At 38.6% G+C, this 13,906-nt stretch overlaps 1 protein-coding gene across 1 annotated transcript in view; it reads right to left on the minus strand.

Moving 5' to 3' along the window:
* The window catches only part of LOC150101697 (ral GTPase-activating protein subunit beta), a 778,187-nt gene that overhangs the window by 692,619 nt on the left and 71,662 nt on the right, over positions 1-13,906 (minus strand). Inside the window, 1 exon segment of the mRNA XM_090400967.1 lies at positions 12,755-12,919. Coding sequence (XP_090257093.1) covers positions 12,755-12,919 — 165 coding nt within the window.

The raw sequence follows: 13,906 nt of genomic DNA on the forward strand, positions 1-13,906 counted from the left end.
CCCTCTTTGTCCACTGTACTATGTCCCGGTTACTTCGTGTGGCAAAATAAATTTTACCTACAAAATGAAGGTACGGTCATGGGCTCACCACTATCCTCGCCAATTGCTAACTTTGATACGGAAGCTTTTGAACAAAGTGCGCTTCATTCCTTTACTCTAAAACCTACAGTGTGGCTTAGATACGTTGACGATATTTTCATTTTCTGGCCACACGGTCAACAAACATTAAACACATTCCTTAGTCATCTGAACATACAACATGAAGCAATACAATTTACTATCAAAATTGAAAATGAGAACTAGCTCCTGTTCCTGGATGCACTGGTCACACATCTTCCCTCAAGCAGTCTATCCTTCATAGTTTACCACAAACCGACACATACTGGCCAATATATACATGCTAACTCATATCACCACCCATCACAAAAATTTGGAGTCATGAACACCCTTAAAAACAGAGCTATAACAATTTGCTCTAATCAACAAGCTCTTAAGCAAGAATTAAAAATTATTAGCAACACATTTATAAATAATGGACATAACAAAAATACTATTAATAAAGTTCATAAAACTTCATCAAAAAAGAATATAGATTACAGTAAAACCATAGCTATGCCATACATTAAAGGGTTATCAGAAAAAAATCAATAGAATCTTACACCATTATAATCTCAATGCCACTTTTAAACCACCTATAAAATTAAAAAACATATTCAACTCCTCAACTCAAGAAAATCGACCGTAGAACCCACATTATTTCAGACATTAAATATATTGTGTTAGGGTTAGGGACCACGAGATGGCGGCACATTTGAGCTGTCTCTCTTCACTGCGTACCGCTTAATTAGTGATAGCCTTGGGCCATCTATCTCTGATTGGTACCAGTGGAGATTGAACTGCCCACTCAGTCTCCAAAAGTTAGATAGGGCTAAATGGCCTCGCCTACTCCCCGTATACGGGAATAAAAAGGGGTCAGATGATTTTTTTTTTTTTTTTTTTTTTTTTATTCAACTCCTCTAAGGATCCTCTCCTCCTATTGGCATATCTTGGAGCTTATTGCATCTACTGTACCTGTAATTAATTGTTATTTTAATGTGTCTTTTGTGTTCTTCTTTTTATATAGGTGAAACTAGACGTACAATCCTTATACGTAAAAAAGAACACAAAAGACACATTAAAATAACAATTTTGGCAAAGCAGGTCTCTCAGATCACGTTCTCAACACCCTACACCAAATTGATTGGAAAAACCTGGTATGAAAGAAAATTTAAAGAAACCTATGAAATTCTGACTAACCACCCTAATCTCAACAATAATGGTGGCATAAAAATTCCAAGAATTTGGATGGCACATATTGAACCCACTTAGTATCTAGAATACTTTAGGAAACTATTCCATGCCAATTGGTTGAAATTTATATGTATAATCACATTTTTTTTTTAAATATATATATATATAAACATGTTGCACTCCAGCCAAACTCTTAGTTTTGTAACCTAATAGATAATAATAATGACTTTGATTTAGTAAAGGTTTTTTTCAGGCCAATAATAGTAGTAACAGTTAGTCAGTAACTTTAGCAAACCATGTAGATTGTAGTGCAGCTTGTTTCTCTGTACATATTGTGTATGCTCTAGATGACCTTGATATGAAGGTCAAAGCATCGAATGTTGATTTTGGTTTATATTAAACTAAAGTTTTACTCTATAACATGGTAGTTTTCTCCATAATTTTTTAAAATGTATTCTGATCACCATGTAACCCAGCCACTGGGGAGGGCAAATTAGTCTTCTCAGTGCCAGTCCCAAGCCCGGATAAATGGGGAGGGTTGGCATCAAAAAGGGTATCCGGCCATAAAAAAAACCATGCCAAAACCATGGATGAAATGTTGAATAACAGAGAAAGGACCACGGCTAGGGTGTACCCCATAAGCGACGTGCAGTTCTGTCACCCGAGGACCGCGAGAAGTGGGCTAGGGCTACTGAACCAAGGACGGGTTCGGCTAAAGAAGCGAGTCCAACAGAAAGAGAGTGTGTGTAAAGTAAGAATTGGGTCGCTGAATGTGGGTACGATGAATGAGAAGAGTAGGGAGATAGTGGACATGATGAGAAGAAGGAAGCTGAAGATCTTGTGCATGCAGGAGACAAGGTGGAAGGGCAATAAAGCAAAGGAGCTGGTGGAGGGATATAAACTGTTTTATAGCTGTATGAATGAGAAGGGAAGAAATGGAATTGGAATTATCATCGATAAGGAGCTGAAGGGTGGATTATGAGCGTTAAGCTTGAGATGGGAGGAAGTTTGATTACTACAGCGTGTGGCTACGCCCCACAAGTAGGTTGTGATGAGGAGGAGAAAGTGACGTTCTGGAGAGAACTTGACCAAGTAGTAATGGGAATCCCTGATGGTGAGAGAGTGATCGTCAGAGTAGATCTGAATGGGGATGTAGAAAGGCGATGAAGCGGTGAAGAAAGGGTACATTGGGGTTGGAGTAGTGGTGAAAGAAATGAAGAAGGTAAAAGAATCATAGAATATGCTGTCGCCTTCAATCTGGCTATAGTGTAACACGTGGTTCAAGAAGAGAGTTGGGCATCTGATAACCTATAGGAGCAGGAATAGAATGAGTCAGATTGACTACATCATGTGCCATAGGAAACATCTGAAGGAGGTGAAAAACTGTAAAGTGATTAATGGAGAAAGTGTAGTAGCACAGCACAGGTTGGTTGTGGTAGACTGTGATGTAAAAGGGGGAAAAGAAGAATAGATGGAAGTGGCGGATACAGAGGAGAATAAAGTGGTGGAAATTGGAAGAGGAAGGCCCAAGGAATAAGTTTAAAGAAAAGGTATTGAAAGAAATGAAGTTACCAGAGGATGTGGAAGAATTGCGAGACGTTAATAGTCGGAATATTAGAAAAATTGGAGAAGAGGTGCTTGGTATAACATCAGAAAAAGCATGGTGGTGGAATGAGGAGGTGCAGTTGGAGATCAAGGAAAAAAAAGAGGCAAAGAAAAAATGGGACATGACTGGAACCTAGAGCCGACAAGGAGGCATATAGATTAGCGAAGAAAAATGCAAAGAGAGCTGTGGCAAGGGCGAAAGCAAGGGCAGTTGATGAGGTTTATGAAGAACTGGAGAGAAACGGTGGTGAAGCTCAGTTGTTGAGAATAGCGAAAGCCAGAGATAAGGCCTCGAAAGACATAACATCAGTCAAGCAGATAAAGGATGCCTCAGGAGTAGTATTACAAGAGGAGGACAAAATCAGAGGAAGATGGAAAGAATATTTCCGTAAACTACTAAATGAGAAGAATCCAAGAGAGAGGTGTGAGGATGGAGAGGCAAACAAGAGACTGGTGCAAGACATAAGTAGAGAGGAAGTGGATTGGATACTGAGAAAAATGAAGAATGGGAAGGCTGTGGGGGCAGACCAGATACCTGGGGGAATTGTGGAAAAGTTTGGGCAGTGAGGGTGTGGATATGTTATGGGATCTGATGAGGAAAATAGTCCAACAGGAAAAGATACCAGAGGAATGGAGGAAAAGTATTCTCTTCCCAATCTACAAAGAAAGAAGAGATGTTCAAGACTGTGACAACTATAGAGGGATCGAGCTGATGTCACACACATTGAAGATATGGGAAAGAGTAATTGAAGGAAGGATACGGCAGGAAACAAAAATTGGTGAGGAGCAGTTTGGATTTATGCCAGGAAGAGGGACAACGGATGCGGAAGAGTGGAGAAAGGTATTGGAGGAGAGACAGGCATGAAAATTAACTGGGAGAAGACTGAATATATGTCAACGGCGAGTGACGAGGATATGATCATATGACTTAAGGGTGAAAGGCTAATTTCAGGGAAGAAATTCAAGTACCTTGGGTTGGTTATTATTGAGAGGAATGGTGACTTGGATGAGGAAATACAGCACCGAATAACATGAGGTTGGATGAACTGGAGGAAGATGAGCGGAGTCTTGTGCGACAGGAGAGAGAGTTGTAAGAGGAAAGGAGAGCTGTATAAGATGGTGGTGAGGCTGGCGATGCTTCATGGTGCGGAGACATGGCCTATAACCAAGGCACAGGAGAGGAAGATGGAGGTAGCGGAGATGCCGATGTTGAGATGGATGAGTGGTGTGATAAGGAATGACTACATCAGGGGGACGGTTAAGGTGGGCCCAATTGGCAAGATGATACAAGAAAGTAGGCTGAGGTGGTTTGGACATCTAGAGAGGAAGGGTGAGGAGTATGTTGGTAAACGAGTGGAGTATATGGAGTTGGAGGGAAGGAGGAAAAGAGGCAGGCCCAAGCTCAGGTGGAGGGATAAGGTGACAGAGGATCTTAGGGAGAAAGGATGGAGTCCGAAGGACGCCCTGGACTGGAGAACTTGGAAGAGGAAGGTTAAAGATCAGTGCGCCGACCCCATTTAACATGGAATAAGGCATAGTGAAAAAAGAAGAAGATTCTGATCACCATGTAAGCATAAAAGAAAGGACTTTTTATGTTTTCTTTTTGAGTAGTTTTAAAAAGATCAAAATTTGTGGTATCACTTGATGTTGCAGCCATTTTTGCTACTTCATCTACAGTTTCATTTTCCTTTAATCCCCCATGAGATGGAATCCATTGGAAAATTATTTTGAAATCCTTATGTAGTTTATGTTTTTTGCTATGTCTCTAAGTATTTCTTGATGGCTAGTGTAGCAGTTCTTAATAGCTTGAAAGGCTGCCTAAGGAATCTGTAAAAAAATATAATTTCCTTTCGGTTTTGTTTATCCAAATGTTGCAGTGCTGTGTTAATTGGCTATTAATTCTGCATGGCATGAGTTGCATCCTATAATGTTGGTTGTTTTTAGTTCTATATTTTTGAGAGCCATAGGTGAGTACGCTACTCCCAGATTTGCCATTTGGATTTTTGGAGCCATCTGTGTAGATCTTTATTGAATCAGGTCCATATTCCATTATATGGAATGATCTCAAAAATTCAGGGTTTTCTGGGCTTTTTTTCTCGTTTCCCTATTTCAAAATTAATAACTATATTTTTCCTGTCTTGATTTGGAGGAAATGCTGGGTAGTTGGCTATTTTATTTGGTCAATCCAAGGGAATTTTATTTCCCATGATTCCATGCATTGTTGATTTTTTTCTTTATTCTGTTTGCCACTTTTTAGAAAGTTCACTTGTTCTATGATGTACAAGGTTGGCTCTTTTTTCTACAAATTTAGTAAGATTTTCTTGCCATCTAATTTTTAAAGGAACAAGGTAGGATTTGAATTCTGCTATTTTTCCAGGAATTGTATTCCTTAGTCCACATATGATTCTAGCTGCATTTTTCTGAATTTTTATAAGCTTGTCTAAACTGGTTTGTGATGGTGGTTACATCCAAATGGGCAAAGCATCTTCCATTATGGGTCGGATAATAGAGGTGTAGGTGACTTTTAAGGTTTTAGCATCGGCTCCCGCACTCTTTACTTGAGATACTTTTCATGATAGTATTCTTTTTGCTCTTACTGCATTTATATTTTGGAGAATTTGCAGCGTTTTTCTGCTGTCGAGCCTGTTTTGATATTTGATGGTCTTTCCTAGTATTCATCTCTAGTTTGCTTATATTTTGAAAATGAAAGGCCAAGGTATTTGTGATCTCCCTGTCTCCAATTTTGATATTTCCATCTGGATCTTTTAGTGTGTTAGTCTCACTTGCCTTTGGTAGGTCTCTTTGTAAATTAGCAGTCAGTTTACAAAGTTTGGTATCTGAAGTGTTTGGATTTAAGTTGGGGCAAAATTCTTGCAATCTAGTTCTTTGTAATATATTGTATTTTTGTTTAATTTCAGCATTGTCCAGTTTCATTGTACTCGATCCTGGTTTCTGGAGAACTTCCAATTTTTAAGATATTAAATAATTCATTTTGTTTAGTTATTTTACTAGCAAGTTCTGGTGAACCTTTGTGCACTTTGAAATAACTTTTCTCCTGTAGCCCTTTGGGATACTTTTCTTTGCTGCATTTAGGATTCTTCCAAGTTATGTAGTCTTTGTCTAAGTCATCATGGTATTTGTGATATTTCAGCATTTTGCTTACTTCATACAAGTATTTCTCCCAATTTTCTTTCTGGAGTTCCAATGATATTTTATTTTTTGGTTGGGTAAAGTCATTTTTGGGTTAAGATTGATTAATATTGGGGTATGGTCGCTTCCTACTGGTTTCAAAACAGACCAAATAGCTTTGTCGTGAAGATCTGGCGACACCGCAGTAATATCTAGGGCATCTTTTGTAGAATGAGAATGAGAGAGAGATAAGCGGGTTCTCCACTGTTGAGAGTTATTAGTCCTGTTTTTATTATTATTATTATTATTAAACAAGACCTCATGGAGTCAAAGACTCATCTGGGTGGTCCTTTTATCACACACACACATCTCATCATACCGTGTCTTAAATACACTCAAACTCCTTGCAGACACCACACTCTCAGGCAAGGCATTCCAATCATTCGCAACTCTGTACGAAAAAAACCTGCCTCTCACTCCCCTACTCACACCCTCTTTATACAGTTTCCTGGGATGGCCTCTGGTTCTCCCCTGATCTCCCACTATTCTCTGTAGAACTTCTCCACCATTGATCTTATAACAACCCCTTACCAACTTGTAGGTCTCTATCATATCTCCCCTCTTCCTTCACTCCACTAGACTCTGCAAATTACATCTTCTCAATCTTTCCTCATACTCAATATTCCAGAGATCAGAAACTACCTTACTCAGTCACCTTTGGACCCTTTCCAACATCTCTTCATCCTTCAGAAAACCCGGTGACCAAATCTGGGCACAATAGTCCATGTGTGGCCTAATCAAAGCCTTATACAATGGAACAAGAATCTCCCTGCTTCTACACGTCAGTGTCCTCCGCATCATTCCCAGAAGTATTTGTGTTGTCTTCACAATTTTGGCGATGTGCCCCCTAAATTTTAGATCCTTATCCACTATCACCCCCAGATCTCTTATTTCCTCTACTTCCAACAATATATTCTCACCAAGCATAAATTCTGCATCCCATCTTTGTTTTCCAAATTTTAAAACCTTACATTTTGCAACATTGAACTCACATCCCCATTTCTGTGCCCAATCACTCAATTTATTCAAGTCTTCTTGCAAGGCCACAACATCTTCACTCCTTCATCCCAACTTTGCATCATCTGCAAACAACTGAATATCTCCATCCAAATCTTCGCCAATATCATTAATATACAAGTTAAATAGTAATGGCCCTAAAACAGACCCCTGAGGCACTCCACTAGTGACTTTCCTTTTCCTGGATATCGCACCCCCATACACAACTTGTTGATACCTATCAGATAGCCAGTCTCCAATCCAATGCACTAATCTAATATCCAACCCCATCCCCCTCTAGTTTGACTGTCAACTTATCATGAGGTACTCTATCAAAAGCTATTGCGAAATCCAAGTATATTACTGTGTATCCTTCTCCTCTGTCCAAGGAAGCAGTCACTTTATTGTAATAAGTAAGTATATTGTAAAGTTTATTGTAAAACATGACCTCCCTTTAGCAAATCCATGCTGTTCATCAAAGATTATAACATTGTTGTCAACCCAACTCTGGATCCTAGTTCTCACAAGCTTCTCCAACAACTTAACCACAACACCTGACACAGAGATAGGCCTATAGTTTGATGCTTGAGTTCGATCACCTCCTTTATGAAGTGGCACAATCTTGCCCTCCTTCCACTCTTTAGGAACTTGACCAAGTGCAAGACTCGTATTAAAAAAATATGTTAAGGCAGGTGTCAACTCTCTGGCACATTCCTTCAGAATATGCGGTGATATATTATCAAGTCCCACAGCCTTATTTATATCTAGTTTACTCAACTCCCCATCATCAACTGCTCTCAATCTCTCCATGAAGTCACATTCACAAGATTTAAAGATCTTTATGAACTGCTCATTAAGTATCTCCACCACACATTCTGTATCAGCTGTCTTTATACCATTTCCTCCAATCAATGTCATCCTTCCATAATCATTCTTTCTTTTGCTAGCTACATATCGAAAGAACTCCCTAGGATTCTTTTTGGCTTCATTAGCTAACTGCTGTTCATGCCTCTCTTTAGCTACTCTCACCAACCAAGTCACCCTCCTTGCCTGGTCTTTGTAGACCTCATGAAATTGGTTACTTCCACTTCTCTTATGCTACCTCCACAATGCCCTTTTTCTCTGTATCGCATGCTTAATCTCTTTATTCATCCATCTCACACCTACCTTATTTAACCTTCTCACCCGTGGTATACATTTAGACATTGCATCTACTAAATAGTTTTTGAAAATCCCCCCAAGCTGCATTGATCTCTTTTCCAGCTAATTCCTCATTCCATGCTACACCTGCAAGCTGTCTCCTGAGCTCTTCATAATCACCCCCCCCTTGTAGTTCCACATATACCCTTTTTTCACAGGGGTCCTTGCACTGCTGGCAACCACCCAGATAATCACCTTTTCACCAATTGTTGGATGATTTGACACCTCATTTATAATTACATCCTCCGATGAGATGACCAAATCCAAGACCTTTAATCCTCGTGTGCCCTCCGTTACATACTGTCTGAGGTAGTTATCCTCCCTCAAAAAAACTAATTTTCTTTACTTCCAGTCGCTATCTCTTCATTCCCGTCTATATTGCCATAATTAAAATCACCCTTTTCTTATTTGCTTGGCTTATTTGACTATACATTTCACTATCACCACCATCCACATTACCAGGTCTATAACAACATCCCACCAAGTATTTGATTCTATTCACCTCTATCTCACACCATACTGCCTCAAAACCACTGGCCCTATTTCCCTCTTGCATCTCTACCTTGTATGGACATAACTCTTTCTCTATCATTAATAGCACTCCCCCTCCCTTTTTACCCCTTCTATCCTCACGAAACACATCATACCTTTCCATCTCTATTCCTGTCAGGATGTCGTCCTCATCTAACCATGTCTCACTTATTCCAACAATCTTTGGGTGCACAGATGCAATTAGTGCAACTATTTCATCCGCCTTGTTTCTTATACGTCTAGAATTGGTATACAAACACAACAGCTCATTTCTGGATCTACAGCTAGTTCCACTGATACAACTCACTCGATGTGATCTCTCCATGCTGGACTGGGGCCATTTCCCTTTCTGCTTCTTCATTTCAGAACCCTTTGCAATTCCATCTGTTTCCTCTTGATCCCTGGTCATCCCATTTCTTTCCTGCCTACACATGCTCTCACCTCCTCTTGGAACATCCACCTTTCTCACGCTGTGTACCCCTGTCCACCCTGAGCCTCCCCATTTCCCTGCTCCTCTTGCACACCCATTCTCTCATTTTCTATACTCAAACCACTCACTTCCCCATTCATTTCCACTTCTTTAATCTCTCCTGTCTTACTCTCCCGCTCTTCCAAATCACTCCCCTCTCGATCTGATTCATTCTCTCTATTCACTTATCTACCTTCCAGCAGCAGTCTCTCCAAGCGACTCACACCATAACCACTCAAATGCAGTCCATCACTCCTATACAGCTCACTTTGTCCCTCAAACTCATTCCACACATTAACAAACTGTACTCCCATCTCCTCACGCATTTCAGCCAGAATATCATTCATAATCCTTGCTCTCCTCCTCATTTCACCACAATCATACCTAGGCAACACACTGACTACCCTTCCTGTCACACTATTCTCTTTTATCTTTCCAAGCAGTCTCCTGACATTCATTTTGACATGCTCTTTGTTCTCTCTCAAATCATTTGTACCAATTAATACAATTAACTCTTTTGCTCGCTCCCGCCTCATATTTTTCATCTAAGAAATTACTCAGATTTTCTCCTCTTGGGTTTATTTCCTCAGAACTCCATAACAGGTGTTTGCTATGCATGTCTACTAAGATAATGAAGTTTTCTTCAATGAGATGGGATAGGCTGGAAAGATTTGGTCCAAGTTTGTTAGGAGAATGATAACAATTGAAAATGTTTAATGGTCTTTTACTTGGTTCCAGTATTTGGATTCCTTATTTCAGTTCCTTCTGCTACTATGTCTAGTTCAACAACTTTATATGACAAGTTTCGGATTAGTGTCACAAGCCCTCCACCATTATGGTCAGTAGGCCTATCTTGTCGTATGATATCATAGTTTTTAATGTTTAGTCTGCTGGTTTGTCAAAGTTTGGTTTCCTGGATGCAGATAATATCAGCATCATGTTTGTCAGCTAGTAGTAATAGTTCGCTTAGCTTTTCTTTGCTTGCTGGAGTAATGATACCATTTAAATTACATTGGATGATATTAATATTTCTTGTAATGGATGGAATGATTTGCTCATTTCTCAACTCTGATATCATTTCCAAATCAAGAGTAGCACTGGCTGCTCCATATGAGGTAGCATAGTTATAATCACTGAAATTTGTCTCCATGACAGGAAAAAAGAAATGCTGCTGTCATTAGATTATCCAGAAGGCACCACAAGGAGGTGACAGTCAGACTTTCCCTCCCATGCAGTCAGGAATACATATCCATACTTGAAGTTGAAAAAGCCATCAAAAGCCTGAAGTGTGGAAAGGCAGTAGGAGTAGATGATATTCAACCAGAAATGCTCAAGTCTTCTTCTTTGGTGCATCAATCATAAATATAGCAGCACATCACAACATCCTGTCTTGTGACTTCCTTTTTATCTCTTCATAACTCTTAGTGCCAGTAAGCATCATTATGTTATTTATATATGAAATTCTTGGTCTGCTTCGTGGCCTCTTTCCTTCTACAGTCCCCCCCCCTCCATTATTTCTGTAATCAGTCCCACATGCCTCAAATGGTGTCCAATTGAGGCATGTGGGACTGATTACAGAAATAATGGAGGGGGGGGGACTGTAGAAGGAAAGAGGCCACGAAGCAGACCAAGAATTTCATATATAAATAACATAATGATGCTTACTGGCACTAAGAGTTATGAAGAGATAAAAAGGAAGTCACAATGTTGAACATGAACTATATTCAACTCTTACAGTGGCTGCACTGCATAGTTCAGAAGGCCTGGACAGAGGGATGAATTCCAGATGATTGGAGTACAGCTCTCATAGTACCCATATATATACAAAAAGGGAAAAAAACTGAATGTGAGAATTACAGAGATATTTCTCTACTGAGTGTTCCTGGTAAGATATATGCAAGTATACTTGAGAAACGGTTGAAAAGGATTGTGGAAGAGAAGCTTGGTGAAGCTGGATTTGGCCTGAATCCAGTAAGCTGGATTCAGGCCAAATAGAGGCTGTCTGGATTAGATCAGATCTTCACTTTACGACAAATAGTTGAGAAAGCATGGGAATATAACAAAGATCTGTATTTAAGTTTTGTAGATCTGGAAAAAGCATGACAAGGTGTCAAGAGAGAAGCTATTTGAAACGGTACAGTTATATGGTGATAATGGGGCATTATAACAAGCAATACTTAGTCTTCATTTGAGTTGTAAGTCAGCAGTTAGAATTGAAGTAAGTACAGGAAGGTGGTCTAATGTTAAATCTGGTGTCAGCCAAGGATGTACTTTATCTCCTCTGTTATTCATTATCTATATAGATCACATTATGAAGGAAAGCTGTATTAAACCTGATATCAAAATTGGCATGTTAATATATGAATTTAGAAGTATAACATCATCCGCATAAAGCTCTTTGCTTTATGCGGATGTGTTACTTCTAAATAAATCCACTACGGCTGCAAGATTCCATGACTAAAGTGAATAACTGTTTTAATAGATATGGTATGAAGGTCAGCATTAAAAAGACAAAGACAATGAAAATAGGCAAAAACATTGAAAATATCAACTGCATTGTGAATGGAGAACCTAACTTACAGAACAGGTAAAACATTTCAGCTACTTAGGCACAATTTTTAATGAAGACAGTAAATTAAATATGGAAATAGACAACAGAATCAACAAACTTGATATAATAGGAAGTCAACTAAATAAAGTTATATGGAATAAAAGAAAAATTAGTCAAAACACTAAATTTTGTGTTTTGACTAATTTTTTAAATTGGTTTGAACACTGTATACAAAACAGTTTTCAAACCAATTTTAACTTATGGATCTGAGAGCTGGGTTAGAAATAAAACACTTGACCAAAGACTAGAGACCACAGATATGAGCGTCCTGAGAAAGATTAGGGGCATGAACGGATGGCATCAATAGCAATATCATATTAAAAATGAGGATATTAGGAAAGAACTTGACATTGTTAGCATCCAGGAATGTGTTAGCAGAGCTAATCTCAAGTAGTATGATTACTTAAAGTAATGGGAGAGGAAAGATTAGCAAAACAAGTGTTCTCTGCCAGGTTGGAAAAAGACCCAGAGGATGACCAAGATATAGGTGGATTGATGCAGTAAAAAGTGCCTTAGAAGATAGAAATATAAGAAATATAATGTTGGAGTCTTGACAGGTAACAGACTGATTTGGAGGAAACTTGTAGATAGGAAGTTAGTAATGATGTAATTTTTCATGTAGTACTCTCATATCCTGTACACTCCCTTGAGGGTATATATATCAGGAATTTGATGATGATGATGATTCAGTGAAACAAATCCAAGTACAAGTGAACGCGAGCAGTTCAAATCCACGTTGTTTAAGGGTCAACTGTAATTGGCTTAACTGTAATAAATGGCCTGTATTAAATTAGTTTTGAAGCTTAAATACAATTCAGTAACCATTATAAATCAAAATTCCTTAAACAATTCCATCGATATACCTTTTACACAGGGAGGAGTAAGGAGAGTGTCATTTATGGCAAGAAGGAAAAGAAGAAGATCATCCCATGTTTCCCGTTCTATAATTGTAGATTCTTGAGCTACTGATTCAACAGTCCTCAAAACACGATGACAAAGTACTGCTTGACGACTTATGATATCACCTGCTGTTTAAAAGAAAAAAAAAAAGTGTTAATTATAACATTCATAAGGTTAAGATCATATTTACATGACTTGTGTTCTTTACTGACTTATGTTCTTTATGTTCATAAGAATAACAATAAGAAATAAAAACAAAGTCTTTATGTTCTTTATCCAACTCTGCAACCATTATTATAAAATGTGAGCAAATTGCTGAAGTAAGACATACCTTTAACAAAACCATGCTGTTTTCTAGAGAAACAAAGTAATATCTGTTCAACTCTAAATGAGGATCCTAATTAATCTTTCAACCCTTAAGACCACTCCCAAGAATGATCCATAAATGGTTGCTTCTGCGGTCTTATAAAATGCAATCATCTTGCCCTCTTTCTGCTCATTAGGAACTAGGCTTGTTGAGATGTTGAATAGCCAGGTCAGCAATACTACTAATTCTTTGACACATCCTTTCAGCACTTTTGCTGATATTCCCTAACACAACCCCCAGCACTATAGTGTTTGAACAAAGCTCCTGCATCCATCCCCATTCATCCAGTTCCACCTTACATCCTGAAACTTTCGTACCTTCTGCATTCAGTTAAGGTTATCCTTCCATGGTCATTTTTCCTTTTGCTTGCTAGATAGCAAAAAAAATTCTATCAATTTTCCTTTGCCTGCAAGACAACTGCTTTTCATAGTCCAATTTCACTTCCTCATCATGGATGTTCCTAGCCTCTTTTTAATACTGCTCCTTAATCTGGTCATCACTTTTCTCCCAGTACTAAACCAACAACATTTCTTTTTTATGCAGCTCTTATTCCAAAATCTTATCCATACATTTAACTTTTCATGTTATTTACTCTCTCTAGGAATGCAATCAAATATAGCTTGTTTCAGACACTTCCTAAAGACTGTTGATTCCTCTACCATGCAGTTTTTCATTGCAAAGCACTGCTTAAAGCTGCATTCTCATTCAATCATAATACCCTGTCTTACACTTACAAATATATCCCTGA

Source organism: Typopeltis vanoorti, chromosome 11 (genome assembly GCF_054136105.1).
Source record: "Typopeltis vanoorti isolate ZY-2024b chromosome 11, IOZ_Tvanoo_1.0, whole genome shotgun sequence".
Lineage (NCBI taxonomy): Eukaryota > Metazoa > Arthropoda > Arachnida > Uropygi > Thelyphonidae > Typopeltis > Typopeltis vanoorti.